Source organism: Neoarius graeffei, chromosome 14, assembly GCF_027579695.1.
Source record: "Neoarius graeffei isolate fNeoGra1 chromosome 14, fNeoGra1.pri, whole genome shotgun sequence".
In the NCBI taxonomy this organism is placed as follows: domain Eukaryota; kingdom Metazoa; phylum Chordata; class Actinopteri; order Siluriformes; family Ariidae; genus Neoarius; species Neoarius graeffei.
The window spans coordinates 50697073-50724366 of NC_083582.1; the positions used below are offsets into that span (position 1 = coordinate 50697073).

A 27294-nucleotide genomic window follows, 5' to 3' on the forward strand; every position below is an offset into this window, starting at 1 on the left:
TTGCTCAAATATTTGCTTTCCAGAAAAACCTTGCTTTCTGAAACGGGTGAGAGAGAGAGAGAGGGAGAGAGAGAGAGAGATTTATGACTTCATGTGTTTTGGCTACCAAAAGATAAGTGATATAACCCTGCTATCACTCAGTGTCTGTCTCACCCTCTGTATTAGCAGTAAGCCACACACTCATTAATATCTCTTAATGTTAGCAGCAGACACTTTGATTTACAGTGGGCTCCTCCTGAAGCTATAAGAGCAAAGGGATCCCTCACTCCACTCATCTGCTGACACATCCATCTGAGACATACAGCAAGCCGGAACACACACTCACTGAGAGTTATAATGCTGCTACTGACAGACTCATCTCCATGGAAATGCTATTTGATCCTCGTTCCTGAAAAAGAGGTGAGGAGAGACAATGAGAAGATGCAGCATTTCCATCTGTATGTTTTATGAATTTTAAGAAATGTGCATAGATGTTCACCCCCATTGCATGTTTCCATCATCAGCTGTTAGCTGGGTATTCTGAAGAGGAACCACAAAAAATGCTGTAAGCAAAAGAGCACCAGTCAAACAGATACACAAATACCTCAGACAAACAGGAAAACTCCCCCCACCCCCAATATTAAAGTGTTTTCCTGTTTTCATGGCACTACCATATGAGCAAATATAAACCATACAGTGTCTTGCAAAAGTATTCATCCCCCTTGGTGTTTCTCCTGTTTTGTTGCATTACAAACTGGAATTAAAATGCATTTTTGGAGGGTTAGCACCATTTGATTTACACAACATGCCTACCACTTTAAAGGTGTAATTTTTTTTTATTGTGACACAATAATTAAGATGAAAAAACAGAAATCTGGAGTGTGCATAGATGTTCACCCCCTTTTGTATGAAACCCCTAAATAAGCAGACGTGGTGGGATGACACAGTCAGCAGTGCTGTTGAGGAGAAGAGGTGGCTCTGGAAGGCCTGGAAGAAGGGGGGCAGTAAAGACGACTATCTCAAAGCCGAACATAATACCAAGCGTGTAGTCTTTCTAGCTAAAAAGAGAGCTGAGGAAAGTAAGTTCTATGATGTAAATTTAGGAAAAGAGAATGTGTTTCATGTGGCTAAGCAAATGAAGAAAGATCATCAGGACATCGTGGGTGAAAGTTGTATTAAAGACGATCTAGGCAATCTCTCACTCAGTGAGGATGACAAGAAAAGGGCATGGAAAGAGCACTATGAATGCCTTCTCAACATTGAATTCCCCTGGTGTCCCGAAGATCTACCTGTTGCTGAACCTGTTGCTGGCCTCCCATACTAGTGACTGGTGAAATTATTGCAGAGGCTATGAACAAGATGAGGCCTGGAAAATCCCCTGGGCCCTCTGGTGTTGTTGCCGAAATGCTTAAAGCTGCTATTGATGTCAGCTGTCCCCTTGTGACAAAGCTTGCAAATGCCATCATAGCTGAGAGGAAAATACCTTTGGACTGGAATACTAGCTATATCATCAACCTGTTCAAGGGCAAGGGTGATGCCACAGACAGAGGTAACTACCGCGGCTTGAAGCTAACGGAGCATTGCCTGAAGGTCATCGAAAGAATATTGGACAAAGTGATACATGGTATTGTGGACATAAGTGAAATGCAGTTTGGCTTCGTTCCAGGCAGAGGAGCAAATGATGCTATCTTTATTGTGAGACAACTGCAGGAAAAGTGTCTGGCTAAAGAAAGAAATCTATACTTCAGTTTTGTCGACCTTGAAAAGGCCTTTGATTGTGTGCCATGTGAAATCCTGTGGTGGGCCCTGAGGCGAGTAGGAGTCCCAGAGTGGATCGTGAGAACAGTCCAGGCAATGTATGCCAATGCCAAGAGCAAGGTCAGGATCAACCAGACCTTCAGTGATGACTTCGACGTAAAAGTAGGTGTCCACCAAGGCTCTGTTCTGAGCCCCTTGTTATTTATCATTGTTCTTGAGGCTCTGTCGCGAGACTTTGCTTCTGGTGCTCCCTGGGAGCTTCTATATGCGGATGACCTCGTGATTATAGCTGAGACTCTAGATGAGCTCAAGGAAAAGGTCCTGCTGTGGAAGAATGGTTTAGAATCCAAAGGACTGAGAGTGAACATGGATAAGACCAAGGTTATGATATCTGGCTTAAATCTGAATACCTTAAAGGACTCTGGTCAATACCCATGTGCTGTGTGTAGGAAAGGCGTGGGTTGCAACTCAATCCTTTGCACTGGCTGTCAACATTGGATGCATAAGAAGTGTACAAGCATTCAAGGCAGACTCTCCGCAGACCTGTCTTTCAGATGTGACAGATGCCTTGGTCTAGCATGCCCAATAGATGCCAGGCTCGATAACCAAGTTTTTGTTGGTGAGTATGTCGTAGATGCAGTTGACTCCTTCTGTTATCTTGGTGATACTGTATGCCCTGGTGGGGGATGTGGGCTTGTGACAATCACAAGAACCAGAGCAGCTTGGGGTAAGTTTAGAGAACTGCTACCCTTCCTGTCATGCTGGAGCCTTGCTTTCTGTACTTGTGGTCATATCTACAGCTCCTGTGTCAGAAGTGCAATGCTATATGCTAGTGAGAACTGGCCTCTGAGAAGAGAGGATATGAAGCATCTGGAGAGAAACAAGAGAGCTATGCTCAGGTGGATGTGTAATGTGAAACCCGAGGCTGAGTTCAACACCAGTAGTCTTCGCCAGAGACTAGGCCTGGGGTAGCTTGATGCTGACCTCACGTACAAGCGCCTGCAGTGGTTCGGTCATGTCCACCGAAGCACATCGAGCATTGGGAAGGTGGTGTCCTTGCAGGTGGAGGGAGCGAGGAAAAAGGGCCGCCCATGCAAGACATGGAAGGATGTGGTCACCCAGGACTTGAGGTAGTGGTGCCTCATGCCCAGGGATGCACTGGATAGGGTCTACTGGAAAAGAAGCCTACAAACACACCATGCAGCGTCCAACCCACTGGTGGTGGATGACGGATGTTAAACCAGATAGTGAGTGAGTCCAACAAATTCACTTCATAAGTCACATTAAGATCCATCTTTGTGCAATCAAAGTGTCACATGATCTGTCACATGATGTCTGTATAAATCAACCTGTTATGGAAGGACCCTGACTCCGTAACACTACTAAGCAAGCAACATGAAAACCAAGGAGCCTCCAAACAGGTCAGAGACAAAGTTGTGAAGAAGTATGGATCAGGGTTGAGTCATAAAAAATAACCCAAACTTTGAATATCCCAGGGAGCACCATTAAATCCATTATAGCAAAATGGAAAGAACATGGCATCACTACAAACCTGACAAGAGAAGGCCACCCACCAAAACTCACAGACTGGGCAAGGAGGGCATTAATCAGAGATGCAACAAAGACACCAAAGATAACACTGAAGGAGCTGCAAAGATCCACAGTGGAGATGGGAGTATCTGTCCAAAGGACCACTTTAAGCTGTACACTCCACAGAGTGGGGCTTTATGGAAGAGTGGCCAGAAAAAAAGCCATTGTTTAAAGGAAAAAAAAGAAAAAAGAAAACATGTTTGGAGTTTGCCCAGCAGCGTGTGGCAGACTCCTCAAACACATGGAAGAAGATTCTCTGGTCAGATGAGACTAAAATTGAACTTTTTGGCCATCATGGGAAATGCCATGTGTGGCGCAAACCCTGAGAACACAATTCCTACAGTGAAGCATGGTGGTGGTGGCAGCATCATGCTGTGGGGATGTTTTTCATCTGCAGGGACAGGAAAGCTGATCAGGACTGAAGGAAAGATGGATGGCACTAAATACAGGGCAATTCTGGAGGAAAACCTGTTTGACTCGGCCAGAGGTTTGAGACTAGGACGAAGGTTTACGTTCCAGTAGGACAATGACCCTAAACATACTGCTAAAGCTTTACTGGAGTGGTTTAAAGGGAAACATTTAAAATGTCTTGGAATGGCCAAGTCAAAGCCCAGACCTCAATCCAACTGAGAATCTAAGAACACCAACTTTATTTATCACATGTACACTTAAGCACATTGACATTCCTCCTCTGCATTTAACCCATCTGAAGCAGTGAACACACACATGCACACATACCTGTACATGTGCGCAATGAGCACACACACACACATACCCAGAGCACTGCTACAGTGCCCGGGGAGCAGTCGGGGATCTCCTCCCCCCATCTTAATTATTGTGTCAAAATAAAAAATAAAAATAAAAACATGTGCACCTTTAAAGTGGTAGGCATGTTGTGTAAATCAAATGATGCTAACCCTCCAAAAATCCATTTTAATTCCAGCTTGTAATGTGACAAAACAGGACAAACACCAAGGGGGATGAAGACTTTTGCAAGACATGGTACAAATCTCCACTACAGAAAGATGTTTAAAATATTTTAATTGTACATGTTATTCTAAAAGCCTGGCCAAAAACAATATGTATGAGGTAATCATCAAGGTCAAATTTTGCTGCAGTGATCTGAATAAGAATGACAAAAATGACTTCAGGTGAAATTGACTTCATTATATCAGGTGTCTTTCTTCTCCTTCATGAAAAAATCCAGATCACTTTATTTTAATCCTGCCAATCTTTGTTAAATTTCCTTAAATCAAAGGTCATTAGCTGTATCATGAAAAGGGAAAACATGAAACGTGAGATGCATTGGAGATGCAGCACTAGTGTGCAAAAAAAAAGGACGAAGAAAATATATTTAAAAACTTGTGTCTATTTATATCTTCTCAAAAATGTCCTCTGACTTCTCTATACTTATCCAGAATGTCTTTAAAGTCCATACTTTTCTGGACTGGGTTCACAAGAACCCTATTCTTGTTTGCAGCTTGGTAACTTGGAGCTCTAGTGCTAAGCTAAGAGAGACATTGGATTCTAATTTTAACAATTGGATTTTTTGGTAAGAGGTAAATGTGTAAACTTTAAATAAAGTTCAAACTGCAGTGTCGACAGTGTGTACTGCATATCGGAGACATTACCATCCTGTTGTGTTAAGTCAAAGCCTGTGAAACATAACACATTGTTCAGGTTGTTTCCTTCATTCTTCAGCGGCAGCCTGCACAAATCCTCACACAGAGGACCGAATCATTCACACTGCTCCCCAGTGTGTGTGAGTGTGTGTGTGTGGATATTACTCAGCAGTGACAGCTCGCTCTGTCTCTGTCACTTTGGGCAACATTTACACCTGAGCAGATTCCTTGTCTAATTAGAGTCTAGTGACACACATGCAGCGAGGAACACACAGGTCTGAGTAATTGCAGAAGAGACAGAATGTATGGGAAGTCAAGTCAACTCACCTTCTGTGTAAAATACCAAGAAGTAAAATAAATAAATAAAAAATAAAAAAAATAATAATGATAATAAAAAACCCACCTGTCTCATTTTGACTACATTTCATACTTCATTTCTACTACAAATAATGAATGTAGCGCTGTCAGGACAAGGACATCCTGTATTTGGCATAGCAAACCAATACCACAAGAATGTTGTTTAGTCCCAGGGTTGCCTGGTCTACATAAATCAGTACAAAACAAGAAAGCTGCCATTTCCAAACCATATACACTCACAACTTTATTAGGAACACCTAAACATCTACTCATTCATACAATTATTTACTCGGCCAATCGTGTGGCAGCAGTCTTCTTCTACTGGCTGCTCCCGATTAGGGGTCGCCACGGCGGATCTTTCGTCTCCATCGCTCCCTGTCTTCCACATCCTTCTCTACCACACCTGCCACTTTCATGTCCTCTCTCACCACATCCATGCATCTCCTCTTTGGCTTTCGTCGTTTTCATGTGCCTGGCAGCTCCATCCTCAACATTCTCCTTCCAACATGCTCTGCATCTCTTCTCAGGATGTGCCCATACCATCTCAGTCTCATCTCTCTTAGCTTCATTCCCAAGCTCTCCACATGTGCTGTCCCTCTGATGTGCTCGTTCCTTATCCTGTCCAACCTCCCATCGCAAACCTTAACATCCTCAACTCCGCCACCTCCAACTTTGCCTCCTGTCTCTTCGTTAAGGGTCCGGTCTCCAATCCATACATCACAGCTGGTCTCACTACTGTCTTATACATCTTACCTTTCACTTTTGCTGGGACTTTCCTATCACAAATGACTCCTGAAATCCTTCTCCAACTGCTCCACCCTGCCTGCACTCTCTTTCTCACCTCACTATCGCAGCCCCCATTTTCCTGCACAGTTGAAAATGGGGGCTTTGCACTGCTGCCACAATCGTGTTGCAGCAGTGCAATACATAAAATCATGCAGACACGGGCTAGCTGCTTCGAGTAATCAGAATGGGTGGAAAATGGGATCTCGGTGACTTTGACTATGGCATGATTGTTTATGCCAGACAGGATGGTTTGAGTATCTCTTAAACTACTGATCCCCTGGGATTGTCACACACAACAGTCTCTAGAGTTTGCTCAGAATGATGCAATAAAGGAAAAAAAAAGGATCTAGTGAGTGGCAGTTTTGTGGATAGAAAAGCCTTGGTGATGAGAGAGGAGGTCAATGGAGAATGGTCAGACTGGTTCGTGCTGATAGAAAAGCTATAGTAACTCCGATAACCACTCTGTACAATTGTGGTGAGCAGAAAAGCATCTCGGAATCTACAACACATCAAAACTTGAGGTGGATGGGCTACAACTGCAGAAGACCACATTAGATTCCACTTCTGTCAGCCAAGAATAGAAAGCTGAGCTGCAGTGGGCACAGGCTCACCAAAACTGGGTATTTGATGCCTGGAAAAACATAGCCTTGTCGGATGAATCTCTATTTCTGCTGAGGCATACAGATAGTGGGGTCAGAATTTGGTGGTATGAACCTCTGAACCCAACCTGCCTTGTGTCAACAGTCCAGGCTGGTGGAGGTGCTGTAATGGTGTGGGGAATGTTTTCTTTGCACACTTTGGGAACATTAATACCAATCAGTCACCACTTGAATGACAGATTATTTGAGTGTTGTTGCTGACCATGTGCATCTCTTCATGGTCACAATTTCCCATCTTCTAAATGGCTACTTCCAGCATGATAATGCACAATGTCACAAAGCAAACGTCATCTCAAACTTGGATCACGAACGAGTTCACTGTTCTTCATCTGAATCCAATAGAACACCTTTGGGATGTGGTAGAATGGGAGATTTGCATCAGGAACGTGCGCCTGAAAAATATGCAGGGATTCCATGATGTAATCACGTCACCATGGACCTGAATCTTTCCAAGATCTTGAATTCCATCAAGGAATTTTTCCAACATCGTAGCCACAGGGCGAACGCTTCTCTCTTGAGCCACTCAGGAGCGCAATAAACCACATTTTTAATCATAACCCCATTATTAATGCATTTACTGTTTCCATTAAAAACACATTATCTGACTTAAGCTAATGTATGCAAAGTGGCCAACCTTCAAAGCAGAGACAATTTTAAATAAATAAATAAATAAATAAATAAATAAAAATTCCCACAGCAGCAATTCAAAGTAACTCAGCTCTGTAGGATAATCACAGACCTGGCAATACTGTTTAGGTTTCAACTGCAAGTGAGAATATTAAATGAGATACCTGGGTCATACCTATTATACCCTTCATTAAATGATACCAAGATCCCTACAAACAAATTTCCGTGACAGTCCAAAGACAGCAAAACATCAATGACCCTATGAATCAAGTGTTTTATTTTTCAGTCCATCTTTAAAATACACTGAAAATGAATGATATGCACTGAAGAATGAGTGTTTCATTCATATTCCACATTTTGTGACACTTTACAGTGAGATTCCTGTATAATAGAACTGTACATTGTGCTGCTACTGCATACAACTACTCGCATTCAAAAGCAGGCTTTAAAAAAAAAAAAAAAAACCCTGATCAAAATATAATTCATATTCACAGAAGACTTTTGAAAGTAACTACAAATGCCCAAAGTAGTCTCCTCGAACAGCTGCAATAAACTGCAACTGTATGCACAATAAGAAAAACTGGTTAATAAAGCTAGATACAGGACTTCAACGACTAAAGTACAAAACAGAGGTATTACACAAGAATCAGTTATCAAAACAAAAGGAACATTTCTTTTTCAAACATTGTAAAAGACATGGTTTATTATCATCATCATCATCATCATCATCATCATCATCACCACCATCAATACAATGGGTATTGTACAAAGGATGGACCTAAAAGAAATGTTTGACCTTGTAATATTCTTTATTAAAAACAGAAACGAAAGAAAGAAATAAACTGGAACAAAACCATTAGAATACCTAGATGAAGAAGCAAGTGATTCACATTTGACTAGTTTGTGTGTTACACAAACATATGAGAGGAGCGCTGGACACTTCCTCATTTGTAGTACTGGTAATATTGCTAACGGCGCTCTCTCAGCTGGAGGGAGAAAGTGCATGGGCCGTGGAAAAGCCTGTCCTGGTGGGATTCCTGCGAAACCTGGATGAAGCGTGTGGAGTTAATTCCCTCACTGCAAGCCTGGAGTGGCTAACAGGCTCCTGAACCAAAGTCCATCTGTTGCATTCACAATATGTGAAACATAAGAGACCGACAATCCATTACAAAGAAATGTTTTTACCACAAGGGCACAAGATGATCCTGTTTCAACCAGTACCAACCCATTCTCAGAAAAAAAAGGGGGAAAAAAATAAGACAAGAGCTTCCTTAGTCGCCTGTTCGCTAATGTTATATAATAAGAATACTATACAACCGAGTCCCTGTATTACATCTCGTTCTAGTGAGTTCATCGCATCAGCGTCTGTTTCTAGGACTGGTAGACGACTGGCTGTATTCTCCCGACCACTGTTTTATATGCTAGCTCGATAAAGACTCTTTTTCTGACTTAACGACTTTTGAAGCATCTAGTGTGTATGTCATGCAAAAGCTTTGCAGGAACAGCGGACAGATGAAACATAGAAACTTTACTAGTATATGTTATTTTAGTCAAACGTGTTCAGTTTTCCCCCAAATCTTATATATAACCAGCAGCAAAACTTCATTAGCTTAAACAAACCTAACAGCTCTTCTGTGCTACGTACGACAGAACTTGTTGGATTTGAAATACAAAAGCCCAACTGGCTACAAATGCATTTAAATGGTACATAAGAAGCTTTTTAGCAAACACAGAGTCTACTTGGCAAGCAAAGAAATGGGCTTTACACCCATATACAGAACCATCAAAAGTCTGTCACCTGTGAAAGGCTTTACCGCTGGGTAAGCAGTGCATATCACACACTTCCTGGGTCCTCACTGACTTATAAGGTACAAATCAGATGAGAGACAAGGCAGTCTGACCGCTGTAAGTGGGAGGAGTCGAGTCATTTTTGTTTTTTTGTTAAACAGACGAAGCTCAGAGGGACATGAAGCTGGTTAAGGAGGTCATGACTAGACCCTTGAAACTCAAACAGGATTGAATTTGAGACTCCACAAAATGTTTAGGCTCTGTCAGGCAAGACTTCTGGTGAGATACGGCTGATTAACAGAAGGAACAGTGAAATGCGCTGAGAGAGCCACGTGTTGGAGTGCAGGAGGAGTTTGATACAGGTGTAGTGTTAAAGAGGAAGAGGATAAAGCACTCTGCTACCTAGCAAAACCCCATCGCCAGGGGCCTCTCTGTGGAAACAGCTGCTGCCGGTGACCCACAGCAGTGGAACAAAGCGCAGCTCTTTGGAAAAGGAGAGTCTCGGGAAGGTGGAAGCGGCACAGGGCATGTGCCTCACACACAGGTGCCCTGGTGAGCTGTAGGCAGAGCTTTGCGGTTCTTTAAGCCTGGATTTTTCTCTTTAAAATCCATGGGCTTTTGCTGGGAGGTGTCAATCAGCGCACTAGCTATAGCAATACCTGCAAAAATACACACAAAGAGGAGAAGAAAAAAAAAAGAAGACAGGGTTACACAGCTGCTGGATTCCAATCATACCAAACAAAAGACTGCACATAATTATTACCTTCATATGAAAAAAAAAAAGAACATTTTAAAGCAATTATATAATTCAGAACCATAAGCAGAGGTTGTGGAAACAAAATCTAGTTATTGGGAATTGGAATTAAAATCATTCTTGTGCATTTTAGATAGACGTTCCAAATCTGCTCACCCAAAAAAAGAGAAAAATTAGCTGCAATCACAAGCAGCAATCTTCAGGCTCTGAGAACCTTTCACAAGCAGACACCACTTTGGCACAGGTCTTATAGTGGCCACTTTTTCCATTAGTTTTTGTGAAGTACTTTAAAATGACACTGTGTAATTGTGACAGGAGATGCATGATTTAAGCCTATTTTAGAAAACTGAGCAAGCCATATGAAAACATTTATTTTTCTTTTCGAAAAGCACGTTTATCTAAAACACCAATCATCTAAGAAGACGCTTTAGCCATTTTATCTAAACACACACACACTAACTGATGGCTCACAGACAAATTGTGTGTCAGAAAGACATCTTATCTCATCTCATTATCTGTAGCCGCTTTATCCTGTTCTACAGGGTCGCAGGCAAGCTGGAGCCTATCCCAGCTGACTACGGGCGAAAGGCGGGGTACACCCTGGACAAGTCGCCAGGTCATCACAGGGCTGACACATAGACACAGACAACCATTCACACTCACATTCACACCTACGCTCAATTTAGAGTCACCAGTTAACCTAACCTGCATGTCTTTGGACTGTGGGGGAAACCGGAGCACCCAGAGGAAACCCACGCGGACACGGGGAGAACATGCAAACTCCGCACAGAAAGGCCCTCGCCAGCCACGGGGCTCAAACCCGGACCTTCTTGCTGTGAGGCGACAGCGCTAACCACTACACCACCGTGCCGCCCCTCAAAAAGACATAATTTCGATAATTATTATGTTTCAGACTCTCCAGATTGGTGAAAGAAACCAAATTTGAGACAGTTAAGAGAAAATCCTAGGACCAGGATTTTCTGAACGATGGATCCGATGTTAAAACAAAGTAACAATTTAATCAAGTATGTGATCTTTTAATATCCACCAGGGTTTCTGTGCTCTACAGGATATCTCTCACGCATCTTTGGTGTGTAGGGAGCTTGGCCCAGAGCCCAGTGTTCCCTGCTGCTGTGCTTCATGCCAGTATTCAGTCAAAGGAGGCTGTGGAAAAAGCCATAACCACAGCCGCCAGAACATTTCACAGTGCCATCTCACAAATCATCCCCAAAACAAAATAGCCTTGACCTGGTTCAGCTCCCTCTCTGCTATTTAAGCAACACAATTATCTGAGGGGAATAATTCATTACTTCAGAAACAGCTGGCCAAAATGAATTGAATTTAGCTTGCCAAGCTAAATCCATGGCTGCTCCAAGCAACCAAGATTTACATCCAAGAACAAACCGACTAAGACAGGCATTCCAGCCTGCTTTAATTTATTTGATTTATTAGCCAGCATGGTTGAACTATCCATCCATCCATCCATCCATCCATCCATTATCCATAACCACTTATCCTGTGCAGGGTTGCGGGCAAGCTGGAGCCTATCCCAGCTGACTATGGGCAAGATACACCCTGGACAAGTTGCCAGATCATCACAGGGCTGGCACACAGTGACAAACAACCACTCACACTTACGGTTAATTTAGAGCCACCAATTAGTCTAACCTGCATGTCTTTGGACTGTGGGGGAAACCGGAGCACCCGGAGGAAACCCACGCGGACACGGGGAGAACATGCAAACTCCGCACAGAAACGTCCCCGTCGGCCACTGGGCTTGAACCCAGAACCTTCTTGCCGTGAATGCTAACCACTACACCACCGTGCCATGGTTGAACTAGAATAGAGGAAATGTCAACAATGGCCATGAAGCCATAACAGTGTCTAGTTTAGTGCACATGCTGTGATTCCCAAAAATCTAAATTTTTTTGTTTGTTTATGGGACCAAAACTAATTTGTAGTTGGCTGGTTGACCACACGACCACACTTTCCCCATGAAAACTGAAGTGCAAGTGCTAGCCAGGATGAAAATGGCACCATTGCACAAATCAGTTCTTGAGGGTAATGTCCAGTACATGCTGTGATGTGTATTTTAAGCGTGTTTGAACAATTGCTCTGCTATGCAGCTTGGAGAAACAAACCCAGAAGTTCTTCAGCCTTATAAATCGTTTTGTATAATCACACAGTACAAATATCAGATGTGTTTCAATAGTAAATTCAAATCACTCAAGTGTTTGCTTTTAATACTGCTGATATTTAACATAGTCCACAAAGTCTTAAAAAATTAACAGATGCCTTTCCCACTTAGTACAGAAAACTCATTATTTAATGTACTTGCATACTGTCACTTTTTAATGACGTTTCCACAGAAGCCAACTGTCTGATGCTCTGACTGGAACAGCAATCAAGTCGCATGATGTTATGATTTAACTCAATAATATTAGGTTCAGAAGTGGCACTGGTATGACTAATAAGCTTTTTAGGTGCCAACAGTACATAAGGTTGGCAAGAGTCACTGGCTTATCTGTATTGCTATTAATTGACCCCACCATGTTGCAGGATCAGTAATGCCCCTTTTCCACCAAATCAGTTCCAGTGCTGGTTCGGGGCCAGTGCTGGTGCTGGTTCACAACTCGTTCAACTTGCGAGCCAGCTGAGAACCAGTTTGCTTTTCCATAGCTCGGGGTGCTAAGGGGAGCCACGTCAGTTACGTCGCTGTATACTCCAGTTACGTCGCTGTATACGTCAGTTACGTCGCTGCGTTTGCATAAACCTTGGCGCGAATATCGAAGCAACAACAACACGGAGAAGAAGCAGCAGCAACAACAACAACAATAATGAATGACTTCGTGTTTGTACAGCTGCTGCTTCTCGTCGCTTAAAAATGGCGATCTTTCGTGGTCTTGCTATTGTTGTTGGTCTTAACAACTCCGCCCCCCCCACTGACGTAAGCGGTTCTTTCCTCTGGCCCAGCAGAGAGCTGGTGCTAGCCTGGAACCGGTTTTTCTGGCCCCAGAGCCAGTTCTTTGTCAGTGGAAACAGAAAACCCGGTTCCAAACTAAGCACTGGCCCCGAACCAGCCCTGGAACTGCTTTGGTGGAAAAGGGGCATAAGTTACACTGAGCCATCGTTAACTTCCTGGTGTCATATGACACTGACTGAATCGTTTGCAAGTACACTACAGCAGTGAGTGATCTAATAAAGCTGCAAGCAGTTCACACAACTGAATAAAACAGTGCTATATTCATGATAGGTAGTGGGAAATGTGCAGCTGCATCATGATGACAGCCAACATGACTGGACTATGCTCCAAAATCACACACTGACTTGCTGTCAGTAGGTGATGAATTGTTTCACACTGCTGCACTTTACATCCATGCAGTTCTACAGCTTCATACCGTCAAAAAGCACAGACCACGTACTCAAATGAGTCTCTTTCAGCTGTGACAGGAAAAAGATATTTGCTAAGCACTAGCTGCCACTTTAAAGAATATTCTTTGCCTCTTTCACTCTGCTAATGACAAACCACAACAAGACAACATGAAAGAGCCACCCTACAATTTGAAAAGCTCGCTCTTCTGCTATTGCACAATGGCAGTAGTAGCTGCCGCTGTTGTCCATTTTGAGTTGGTATGTTTATCAACCAGGATTATTCGAAGAGATGCACTGAAATGCGAGGTTTTTCAGATCAGTCAGTTCGTGATGAGGAAGCTGAGCTGAGGTTTCATAAAGCAGCATGTTGATTGACAGACGAGCTGCGAGAGAGAGAGAGAGAGAGAGAGAGAGGGATGGACAGGCTTTCTCTGGCACACACCATTATTCTGTCAGCATCATCACCTGCAGCAGATAAGTTTATTAAAGCAGGTCGTCAATCCAGCACCTAAAGGGAACATTTCCAGGATTTTGTGAAAAAGAAAGAAAGAAAGAAAGAAAGAAAGAAAGAAAGAAAGAAAGAAAAACAACCCACACCCCACACACACATTTCCTGTATATTTTAGCTTTTTAAACCTTTCTTAGGCTTCCACAGCAATAGCACTGTACCTAGTTCAGGGATCAACATGGTTTGTGCAAGCAAAGAACAGCATAATAATATTGCAGCTTGATCTTCTTCATTTTTTTATTTAAATATTTTACATAGTAGGTTGATAAACTAGAACATGGATGACTAGCCAAGGGGAGGCACGATGATGCAGTGGTTAATGCTGTCGCATCACAGCAAGAAGATTCTGGGCTTGGCCAACAGGGGCCTTTCTGTATGGCGTTTGCATGTTCTCCCCGTGTCCGCGTGGGTTTCCTCCGGGTGCTCCGGTTTCCCCCACAGTCCAAAGACATGCAGATTCATTCAAAAGGGGCTGAAAATTAATTGGGGCTTTGCCCTGTATTCCTCCGTTGTTACAAACTATGTGACTAACCAAGAACTCCCAACACCTAAGGAAGAAGAGGCATACTGTTAAGCCTAGGTCACAACCGGACGTACAATTTTTTGGCCATGCGATTTTTGGCGTTTCCCAAATCGCTGCGTTTTTTTTGTTCATGGAGAAAGACACGCGTTGGCCGTAAGTTTGTCTTGCAACGTGAAAAAAACGTAAGCGCCCGCAGAGTTTGTTTGACATGACAAAGAACCTCTGCGGCCGGTCTGCGGCCAGTCTACGGCTCGAAAATCAGCACGTCACACGCGCGCCCTCCGTGCGTTTCACGCGCGCCCTCCGTGCGTTTCTTGCGTTTCTTGCATGTAGACCGGCTGTAGGAGCACGTACGGCTGGTTGTGACTGAGGCTTAACTTAGGGTTTGTTTGTTTTTTTATAATCTTGACCTAAAGGTCATCAAGGCTACACAGCATATCACAACCATCAAATTTTCTTTAAAGGAAGAAAAGGCTCTGGAAAGGAGTAAAGATTCTCAAACCAGAAGCAAAAACATCTTCTCATCACTGACTTCACTGTATAGAGCTGATACACTTGGGAGCAACACGACCCTCAATGTCAGGACAGAGACAAGCGGTTACTGTACATATCTTGGTTTACATGCAAGAATTAGCCACAAAGCCTGGTAGAGATGCTTTAACCAAGACCAGAGACATGGAGACAAAGAGTGAGATCAGTCACGATGGTGTAAGAGGATCCAGCCAGCAGACACAGATCAGCTACACCAAACCACCACCATGGATCAAACGGGCTGACTTCCTGTCTGAGCTCAGGTTTATCTTATGTAGCAATATGCACACATTTTTTTGGGAATGGAATTGCCTACTATGAGAAAACATCAGACATATGTGGAGGGTAAGATACAGTGGTGGGCAAAAGTTTACATACCCCAACAGAATGTTTCGTTTCTTGCCTATTTCTAAGAGAAATTGAATGATAATACACAACCTTTATTTCACTTGTGGTTAATGGTTGGCTGAAGCTATTTATTGCATTCATTACTGCGTGTACTCTTTGAAAACCATGAAAACAACAAAAACTACCTAAATGACCCTGATCAAAAGTTTACATACCCCTGTGAATTGGCCTGAAAACCTGTACACAATTTGACATAAACAGGACTGAATGGCAATTAAAGGCAACTACCTTCACCTGTGATCTGTTTTCTTCTAATTAGTGGGTGAAAATAAAAGTCAGTAAATTGCTGGACTTTTGAGAGAACCTTTTATCCCTCATCCAGTGCTGCGCGTCATCTTTGAGATTGAGCCATGGGAAAATCAAAGGAATTGTCAAAGGACCTGCGTGAAAAGGTAGTTGAACTTTATAAATCAGGGAAGGGATATAAGAAAATATTGACGCAATTAAAAATGTCAGTCAGGACTGTTCAAACAATAATCAAGAAGTGGAAAGTCAGGGGCTCTGTAGACACCAAAGCCCGTTCAGGTAGACCAAGAAAAATTCCACCCACCACTGCTAGAAGAATTGTGCGTGATGTAAAGAAGAAGCCCCAAATAACATCCGGTGAACTTCGAGATTCTCTGAAACAAGTTGATGTGGATGCTTCAAAGAGTACAATTAGGAGACTCTTGAGAAGAAATGGGCTGCATGGGAGAGTTGCCAGAAGAAAGCCCCTTCTACGCAAATGCCACAAAGAAGCCCGTCTACGATATGACAGACTGCACAGAGACACACCCCAAACCTTCTGGCAAAAAGTTGTGTGGAGTGATAAGACCAAAATTGAACTTTTTGGGCACAACACTAAACGCTACATCTGGCGAGGAATCAACAAGGCCTATGATGAAAAGTACACCATTCCCACAGTGAAACATGGTGGTGGATCTCCAATGTTTTGGGGATGTGTGAACTACAAAGGCACTGGAAATTTGGTAAAAGTTGATGGCAGGATGAATGCAGTCACTTATCAAAAAATACTGGAGGAAAATCTACACGCCTCAGCCCGGAAGCTGCGCATAGGACGAACTTGGACATTCCAGCACGACAATGATCCAAAACACAAGGCCAAATCAACTTGTCAGTGGCTACAACAGCATAAAGTGAAGGTCTTAGAGTGGCCATCTCAGTCTCCTGACCTCAACATTATTGAGCCACTCTGGGGAGACCTCAAACGTGCAGTCCATGCAAGACAGCCCCAGACTTTACAGGAACTGGAGGCTTTTTGCCAAGAAGAATGGGCAGCTTTACCATCTGAAAAGATAAAGAGACTCATTGACAACTATCACAAAAGACTTCAAGCTGTTATTGATGTTAAAGGGGGAAATACACAGTATTAAGAATTGGGGTATGTAAACTTTTGATCAGGGTCATTTGTGTAGTTTTTTTGTTGTCATAATGGTTTAAAAAGAGTTAACATTTTCTTGACAATAAATGGCTTCAGCCAACCATTAACCACAAGTGAAATAAAGGTTTTTGTGTATTATCATTCAATTTCTCTTAGAAATAGCCAAGAAACAAAACATTCTGTTGGGGTATGTAAACTTTTGCCCACCACTGTATGTCTACACTTGCGAAAATTCTGACATGGTCCTATTTTAGACCAGTTCCGATTCTTACCATTTCACAATAACGAAGCTGAATGTCTCATTAGTATGAGCAAGCAGGTAGATTAAAAGTAGGGCTGTCAAACGATTAAAAAATTTAATCACGATTAATCTCAGGATTTCATATAGTTAATCGCGATTAATCGCATTTTTTAAAAATCTATGTAAATGAATAAGGCTTTTAAAGTCAAATGTTACAATTAAAATGGTGAACACATTTTATGCTAAAAGTACTTGTTAAAAACTGCTGGGACAAGAGAAAATGGTAAGGGAGTTTATTCACTCACATACTAGGCAGTACTGAACATAAAATCCAATTTTGTGTTTTGTGTGATGGATTAGGGAGCTGTAGTCTCAAATATAAAACATGTAGTCACATACTACTGTGTCTCAGTTCAGACATGTGTAACAAAAGAAAATAAAAATGAAATAAAACTTCAATTATGCTGGAGTTGTATTCAGTCACAGCCTATAGGACTTCACAGTGCTGTGCAAACAAAAATAAACTGCAGTTGGACTTCAATAAAGACATTTAGGCCCTGTCCACACGGCTACGGATTCAGGTGAATCCGATACAATTGCTTATCGTTTTGGCCTGGCGTCCACACGGCACCAGCGTTTTGGGTGCCCCAAAACGAAATCTTTTGAGAACGGGTTCCAGAGTGGAAAGATCTGGCAACATTGCCGTTGCGAAGTCGTCTGGATGAGTAGAACGGATTTGTTTACGACGACGTCACAACCACGACTGTGAGTGCTTCACGCCGGGTAGAAGTGTAACGAACTCGATGCGAGTTGTCAACAAATCCTACAACTTGGTTCATGAAACGAGCTTACAAAATATTTTCACTGTGAATATTTATTGTGTAATGGTGCAAAGTGAGAAAGAGAGAATAGCCCTTAGGGCAGAGTCAATCCCGCCAGCAAAAATAGGGAAAAAAAGGAGCGATCTCACCTCTTCAGATGTTGGTTTAAGTCCTACAATACATTCCTCAAAAAGGGCGTAGAAGAACAAATTAATCCATCAACGTGTAGCATTCAGTTTATTCCGGACCATTAAAGACGCCGCCTTCCGCGTAGAATCATACGTCATCCTCGCCGCCATATTGGATAGGTCAAAACGGAGAATAAAGATTAGCTGCGTTTAACTGTACCAACAGGTTTACCGTCCAAACGAGATCACATGGGATTACCTTTCACAGGTGAGACTGGAAAAATACTTTTCATTGTATTTGGTCATTATAATGTAATTTTACGAACAGATTTTTCTGACTTTGTGGCTAATATGAAGTCTCGCGCATAATAGTTTATGCGCATGCGTCCTTACTTCTATTGTTCTGGTGTCTCCGAAGGGACCGTCTTACAGCGCCCCTAGAGGTGTGGCATGTGTATTGCATCGTTTTCAGCAAGCGTTGTGTTGCCATATGGACCTGATATTTTACTGATCGTTGCCCATTTGGACGCGATATTTTTTAAAATAACATCTCGTTGCCGTTGTCGTGTGGATGTAGCCTTAGTGTCCTATTACAGTGCTACAGCATACTGAAATCTCACTTTACAAAAGTACCGTATTTTCCGGACTATACGTCGCTCCGGAGTTTAAGTCGCATCAGCCAAAAAATGCATTATGAAGACGAAAAAAACATATACGTCGCACCGGACTATAAGTCGCACTTTTTTGAAGGGTTATTCTATCCATAGAATCTGTGACTCTATCTGATAAGCAGCGCGTGGTTACTGCGCGACTGCATTGTTTATTTAATAAACGAACAGCTGAGCAGTGATAACGCGCCCTTTGCCCTGTAAGTAGCCTAGTCTGATTATTTTAAATATCTACTACTATCTTTAATACTATCACTATCGTTATTACTAATAGCCTATATTATTATTATAACTAATATTAGTAGCCTATTACTGATGCATTAATCAGTTTGCTTTTAGAATATTTTTACCGGTAGGGCTTATTATCGCCCCATGGCTCTTTCATCTTTGTTATTAAAGCTGTAGTCATCATCGAGGAGTGTCATTCTTCATTTTTTTTTTTTTTTTTTTAAAGATATTTTTTTGGGCTTTTTTGCACCTTTATTGGATAGGACAGTGTAGAGACAGGAAACGAGCGGGAGAGAGAGAGAGACGGGAAGGGATCGGGAAATGACCTCGGGCCGGAATCGAACCCGGGTCGCCCGCATTCATGGTATGGCGCCTTAACCACCTGAGCCACGACGCCCCCGTCATTCTTCATTTTTGTCGAATTTTATTTCATCAAATCAGAGGTCAAGTAGGCTATAGGTATATCATCTCCAAAGACAGGTACGGTAGTAAAAACAACCATCTAGTGAAAAAAAAACAACAACAACCGCTCAGAGAAAAAAAAACAGGCAGAAAGTGCGCCTGCCAGTTAACGTCATATCAGATAAAAACAAACGTTATTCAGACCATTAACACCATAACATCAGAGACGAAGAATAAAGTTCATCTTGGAAGGAGAGTTATTTTTAAAAATGCAAAACAAAATAATTTATAATAGCCCAGAGAAAAACTGGCTGAATATGTACCGTAACATCAAGTTATTCAATAGCCTATAGGCCAAAAATCAGGGCTTAATTTGAGCCGGAACATGACGGAACAAGATCCGGAACCTCCGTTGTCGGATCCGGCAGCTATTTTTATTTAATACGGTGTTCCGGCAGCTATTTAAATGGATCAGATCACCTCCATACTAATACTATCACAAAGGGAAAAAAAAAAAATAATAAATTAAATAAGTAAATAAAAATTTGTTTAGTGTTCGGTTTTGATTTTGATATCTGTTGTTGATTTCTCTCCTATGACATCCACAAAATCTATGCGGGGGGGGGACATGGGGTGTATAATTCCGCTCAATAGAACACCGGGTTTTTTGTAGCCGTTAGCTTGCGCTGTGGAAAAAATGGCAAAAAAAACAAGAAAGCTTACTATAATTTTTAAAATGAATTCTCCAACTTGTTTTGTAAACCCTTTATTTCTTAACTATTACTTGAATTGATTGCACTTGTGTTTGCTGGCACTGCTTTTAATGAGCAGGAGAAAAACAGGGAGGGCTTGGAAAATGACCACAGGTCAGAATCGAACCCGGGTCCCCAGATTTATGGTATGGCGCCTTATCCACCTGAGCCAAGAAGTCCCGCTGGCACTGCTTTAAAATACCCTACTTAAATCCTTAAAATGCGTCATTTAACTCATGTCTTGTGTGATCTGATCTCCAATGGTGAAATAAACCAGTTGTGATATGAGTACAGGCTGTTATTTTAGAGGATAAATTTAATATATAATTTAATATATAGCCTAATAAAAAATAATATTTTATAACATAATATCACGACATATTACTGTCTGTAACTGTTCGTCACTAAAGCGTTTTCTAAGATCATAATGTCTGATATTATTATTTTTTACACACACAATAAGCGCATGTGTGTAAAGTTATAGTAAACCACCCCCCACCTTTTTTTTTTTTTGAGTCGCCGGACCCACCCACCTCCTGCGTTCCGGGACCTCCCACTTCACAAATTAAGCACTGCCTAAAATCATTACATAACTTACAACCCCGATTCCAAAAAAGTTGGGACAAAGTACAAATTGTAAATAAAAACGGAATGCAATAATTTACAAATCTCAAAAACTGATATCGTATTCACAATAGAACATAGACAACATATTAAATGTCAAAAGTGAGACATTTTGAAATTTCATGCCAAATATTGGCTCATTTGAAATTTCATGACAGCAACACATCTCAAAAAAGTTGGGACAGGGGCAATAAGAGGCTGGAAAAGTTAAAGGAACAAAAAAGGAACAGCTGGAGGACCAAATTGCAACTCATTAGGTCAATTGGCAATAGGTCATTAACATGACTGGGTATAAAAAGAGCATCTTGGAGTGGCAGCGGCTCTCAGAAGTAAAGATGGGAAGAGGATCACCAATCCCCCTAATTCTGCGCCGACAAATAGTGGAGCAATATCAGAAAGGAGTTCGACAGTATAAAATTGCAAAGAGTTTGAACATATCATCATCTACAGTGCATAATATCATCAAAAGATTCAGAGAATCTGGAAGAATCTCTGTGCGTAAGGGTCAAGGCCGGAAAACCATACTGGGTGCCCATGATCTTCGGGCCCTTAGACGGCACTGCATCACATACAGGCATGCTTCTGTATTGGAACTCACAAAATGGGCTCAGGAATATTTCCAGAGAACATTATCTGTGAACACAATTCACCGTGCCATCCGCCGTTGCCAGCTAAAACTCTATAGTTCAAAGAAGAAGCCGTATCTAAACGTGATCCAGAAGCGCAGACGTCTTCTCTGGGCCAAGGCTCATATAAAATGGACTGTGGCAAAGTGGAAAACTGTTCTGTGGTCAGACAAATCAAAATGTGAAGTTCTTTATGGAAATCAGGGACGCCGTGTCATTCGGATTAAAGAGGAGAAGGACGACCCAAGTTGTTATCAGCGCTCAGTTCAGAAGCCTGCATCTCTGATGGTATGGGGTTGCATTAGTGCGTGTGGCATGGGCAGCTTACACATCTGGAAAGACGCCATCAATGCTGAAAGGTATATCCAGGTTCTAGAGCAACATATGCTCCCATCCAGACGACGTCTCTTTCAGGGAAGACCTTGCATTTTCCAACATGACAATGCCAAACCACAGACTGCATCAATTACAGCATCATGGCTGCATAGAAGAAGGGTCCGGGTACTGAACTGGCCAGCCTGCAGTCCAGATCTTTCACCCATAGAAAACATTTGGCGCATCATAAAACGGAAGATGCGACAAAAAAGATCTAAGACAGTTGAGCAACTAGAATCCTACATTAGACAAGAACGGGTTAACATTCCTATCCCTAAACTTGAGCAACTTGTCTCCTCAGTCCCCAGACGTTTACAGACTGTTGTAAAGAGAAAAGGGGATGTCTCATAGTGGTAAACATGGCCTTGTCCCAACTTTTTTGAGATGTGTTGTTGTCATGAAATTTAAAAATCACCTAATTTTTTTCTTTAAGTGATACATTTTCTCAGTTTAAACATTTAATATGTCATCTATGTTCTATTCTGAATAAAATATGGAATTTTGAAACTTCCACATCATTGCATTCCGTTTTTATTTACAATTTGTACTTTGTCCCAACTTTTTTGGAATCGGGGTTGTATTTAAATAACTATAGGCCTATCATTAATAATAAAACACAGGTCAATCAAGTTTATCAAGCTGACGATTTCACTCCAAATCAGCAAATCCATTGAATTCCTCATCCTCGGTGTCGCTTCTGAACAACTCTGCCAACTCCAGCGGCAGACGAAGCGCCGTTTCCTCTTCTTCTGTGTGGCTGTCGACAGACTCAGCATCAGCTCCAGTTATTCCGCGGTGAAAAAAAAAACAAAAACATGTATACGTCGCACCGGAGTATAAGTCGCATGGCCAGCCGAACCATGAAAAAAAGTGCGACTTATAGTCCGAAAAATACGGTATTTTAGAACTGCAAAGTGCATACCAAAACCAACTCAATCACACTCTTCTTTTGAAATGAAACTTTTGAAATGAAACTTCCCGTTTAACAGACCTTTCTCCATAGACATATAAACATAGACGCCGCATTGAGCTGGTGGCCCGTTGCTGGGATACGTCAGAGTGTCCGCCATATTGGATGTGGCAAATCTTCCCTGTAAACCAATGCAAGTAAATGGACTGAACTTCATAAAGCCCCTTTCTACAATAATATTTAACTCGATGCCTTTTATTCACCCATTAAGACACACACGTATATATTTGGGAAACAAACAGGCATTAAAACAACACATATAACTTTTAATGTGATGGTTATAAATAGTGTGCGAAATACCCTGTACACTGCAAACTAGTGACAGATACGTGATAGATAGCTCAGGTAAGCTAATCAGTCAGCATACCGTAGCAAGCTACCAAAACCTGAGGCCACAATAACCAACCTACAAGACTGAATATGATAAATGATGGAAATAGTGGAAAAACTGGAAATAGCGAATGAAAATAAAAATTTACTGTTTTATTTATTGAGTCACCACACAGACCTACTCTCGTCGAATAAAGTGAGCTGAATGACCACCAAACTGAGTTCGGCCAGGTTCTAACGTCATACCAGAACAAAATACATCACTGATTCCTTCACATTCAGAAAGGTTAAAAACATTCATCATGCGTTCAAAAACGTTCATCATAGTGTGGCGCTGTATTATCTAATTCTCACTGCTTATAACTCTACACCTACCCGGTGGAGATGAGCTGGGAAACTGAAGACTGAAGGAACAGTATTGAAAAGTATTTTTCCAGTCTCACCTGTGAAAGGTAATCCCATGTGATCTCGTTTGGACGGTAAACCTGTTGGTACAGTTAAACGCAGCACATGAATGAGGCATCTTTATTCTCGGCTACTGTCTAGATGCTATACCAGAGACGGCTGAAGAATCTCCACTTTGCCACATCCAATATGGCGGCGAGGATGACGTATGACTCTACGCAGAATGCGGCGTCTATGTTTATATGTCTATGCCTTTCTCCATCACTCACACTTACTCTTATTGAAGCAGCACGCAACAAGCCTCAACAGGAACTACGGATGACTCGCAGGGCCAAATCAGAATTTGCGTTAACGGCACTATTTTTTTTAATCGCGATAAATTGAGATCGCGTTAACGCGTTATTATCGCGTTAACTTTGACAGCACTAATTAAAAGATAAGCCAACAAAACAAAAACCCAGTGAGCAAGGTGAAGCAATTTACCTCACAAGAAAACTGCAAACTGATGGCAAAATGAGTCAAGATTATGTCAGTTTCTGCCATCTTTCACAAGAACCCTGATACAGTACATGGAGTGGGCACATCCTGTTTTTAGACAGTATTTGTGACTCAGTTGTTGCCAATCTGCTGCTGATAAAATGATGTGTTAGTATGGAAAAGCAGTGCGGTGCTAGTTATGCTTTTAACACCTTCAAGTCTCCGTCAGTATGACAAGGGTGCACACTGGGAGGACAGTGCTGAATGTGTTACTCAAAGCAGGTTTCACAACCATACACTAAAAGCAAGAGGTTTTTTTTTTTTAATCCAATTCCCCTGGGATGCTCAGAGAAAAAGCTCAATTGTGGAGATATTTTCGTTTGCATTTTCAGAGACACTTTGCTTTTGTCCTGCTTTCCAGCAGAGTCAGACAGACAGACTGTACGGTTTCTGAAGTTATGAAAGAGTCGATTGGCACTTTCACATATAAAATTGGCTCTCTGGTGTGAGAAGTGCTTTCACATATTCCACAGAATGTGTTTGTGTTTCACAGTGTGGGAAATGTGTGTACAGCACAGTTGGGCAAACATGGCATGTCACGATCCTATTTTCCATGGGTATATAAAGCTAGCTTCTTCTATGGATCGTCTACACAGTCGTGGTGAAGAAGCTAGCGTGTCCATGATTCCAAGAGTAATGTCGCCAGAAGGATTATCAGGGTCGCCCATCGCAACAAGGTCAAGGATGAGGGACCAGACTAAGAATGACCGACCAAGAAGACCTCAACAGTGGACCAGATGGACAAAGTTACTTTGAACTCAACAACTGTGAAGGCAGATGAAGATCCGCCAGCTTCAACTGTTTTGGTTTCCTTGCCACCGAGATCAGTTGGTCGATTTGTGAAGTGCAACATCAAGTACATGTTAAACAAACACACACAGGTGTTCTCATTCTGTGGGAGTATAAAACTTCAAGGCTTTCAGCGATTGGAGAAGGGTGACAGGAGCAGGCAACGAACAGCAACTTTTGAATCCAACAAATTGTGCAGAATAGAAGAAACAAGAAGAAAATGGAAAGAGAAGCAACAACCAAAACCTGATCCGAACCACCTGTCCTGAATGCTGAAGAATTTTCGAAGCCAAGATTGGGCTCATACGCCACCCAAGAGTCCAGAAATAAACCAAAAGAATGAAGACCATCATGCTTGACCTCGAGGGATAGCCACAACGACAATGACAAAGCTAGCATGTCACTGTGCAGTAGTGTGTGATGGAACCAAATAACTGTCAGCATTCATAGCATGTGTGTGTCAGGGTATGAATGTATGTAACGTGCTTTAATACACTTAGATATGGATTAAATAAACACATATATAGGCATCTTGTCATGGCATCCAGTGCTCCACTAATGTACTCCATATTATGAATATATTTTAAAAAAATTCAACAGTATTTTAAATAAAATGCATACCTGACTGTCCAGGAGGTGGAAACCCTGATGGTCCTCTTGGGAGGCACAGGAGCACTGTCAGAACCGCAGCTTTGCCTCCTGAACACGGCTCCAAGGCTATAGGCTTGGGAGGAGCCTAAAGACAAAAAGTGGGAAGAAATACATTAGACACAAATTCTATACTTACAGTAACAGTTCACACAAGCGATGCTCTTCAATACTGGCCAAGTATGAAGCTTCATAACTGTGGAGGGTGAAATTTACAAGTCAACAGGACTTTATCATCATCTTACTGACTGATTGACTGACAAAGCTAAATTCAGACACAGTCACTCAAACACTGTTTAAAACACGTCACATAGCAAGTTACTAACATCGGACACAAACCACGTGCTTGTTGAGCTCTCAGAGATGTGGTCACTGAACCAAGCCCTAAATCACATGAATATAACATCAGCATAACCTTTCAGTGAAATATAAAAATAGTGAATGGGAGGAGGAAGCATGAGCAACATGTCACATTTTGTGTTTTGTGAGCTCTTTTAAAATTCACTAAGCTTCTTTTTGGTCTTTTTGGTCTCCTGAGACTCTGTACAGCTCCTGTGTGAATTTGTATTTTTTCCTAGTATGGTCGATATGGGTCAAAAAGGTCAATAGTACTTTTAGTATAAAATGCAATAAAAGTAATACAAAGTCAAGGTTTAGATATAGTCTTTACTCGACATTATATATATTTCTATCCACATTCACTGGATATGAGCAACCACATGCTGATTGGCTACTCTACTACTAGGCTATCAGCTCATATACCGGGAGTAGAGAAAAACAAAATGGCGGGGTGTGTTGCTGAAACAACCGAGGATGAAATAAAAACTCGACTCGTAAACAAACCCCCCCCCAAAATACAAAAAAGCAACAAAATATGAAATAAAAAGTATTTGATGGCAAGAACATATACAGTGGGGCAAAAAAGTATTTAGTCAGCCACCAGTTGTGCAAGTTCTCCCACTTAAAAAGATGAGAGAAGCCTGTAATTTTCATCATAGGTACACTTCAACTATGAGAGACAGAATGGGGGAAAGAATCCAGGAAATCACATTGTAGGATTTTTAATGAATTAATTGGTAAATTCCTCGGTAAAATAAGTATTTGGTCACCTAAAAACAAGCAAGATTTCTGGCTCTCACAGACCTGTAACAACTTCTTTAAGAGGCTCCTCTGTCCTCCACTCGTTACCTGTATTAATGGCACCTGTTTGAACTCGTTATCAGTATAAAAGACACCTGTCCACAACCTCAAACAGTCACACTCCAAACTCCACTATGGCCAAGACCAAAGAGCTGTCAAAGGACACCAGAAACAAAATTGTAGACCTGCACCAGGCTGGGAAGACTGAATCTGCAGTAGGTAAGCAGCTTGGTGTGAAGAAATCAACTGTGGGAGCAATTATTAGAACATGGAAGACATACAAGACCACTGATAATCTCCCTCGATCTGGGGCTCTACGCAAGATCTCACCCCGTGGGGTCAAAATGATCACAAGAACGGTGAGCAAAAATCCCAGAACCACACGGGTGGACCTAGTGAATGACCTGCAGAGAGCTGGGACCAAAGTAACAAAGGCTACCATCAGTAACACACTACGCCGCCAGGGACTCAAATCATGCGGTGCCAGACGTGTCCCCCTGCTTAAGCCAGTACATGTCCAGGCCCGTCTGAAGTTTGCTAGAGAGCATTTGGATGATCCAGAAGAGGATTGGGAGAATGTCATATGGTCAGATGAAACCAAAATAGAACTTTTTGGTAAAAACTCAACTTGTCGTGTTTGGAGGAGAAAGAATGCCGAGTTGCGTCCAAAGAACACCATACCTACTGTGAAGCATGGGGGTGGAAACATCATGCTTTGGGGCTGTTTTTCTGCAAAGGGACCAGGACGACTGATCCGTGAAAAGGAAAGAATGAATGGGGCCATGTATCGTGAGATTTTGAGTGAAAACCTCCTTCCATCAGCAAGGGCAATGAAGATGAAATGTGGCTGGGTCTTTCAGCATGACAATGATCCCAAACACACCGCCCGGGCAACGAAGGAGTGGCTTCGTAAGAAGCATTTCAAGGTCCTGGAGTGGCCTAGCCAGTCTCCAGATCTCAACCCCAT

The 27294-nt window shown here is 42.0% G+C and overlaps 1 protein-coding gene across 2 annotated transcripts in view; it reads right to left on the bottom strand.

The window, feature by feature from the left end:
• Positions 1-7632: 7632 nt before the first annotated feature.
• atrnl1b (attractin-like 1b) overlaps positions 7633-27294 on the bottom strand; it is a 336438-nt gene continuing 316776 nt past the window's right edge. For both annotated transcript variants that reach the window (XM_060939921.1, XM_060939920.1), the window contains exons 29-30: positions 25161-25275; positions 7633-9825 (exon numbers count right to left, since the gene is read on the bottom strand). In XM_060939921.1, the coding sequence (XP_060795904.1) occupies positions 9701-9825; positions 25161-25275 (240 nt within the window). In that variant the 3' untranslated portion in view covers positions 7633-9700. The remainder of the gene's footprint in view (positions 9826-25160; positions 25276-27294) is intronic.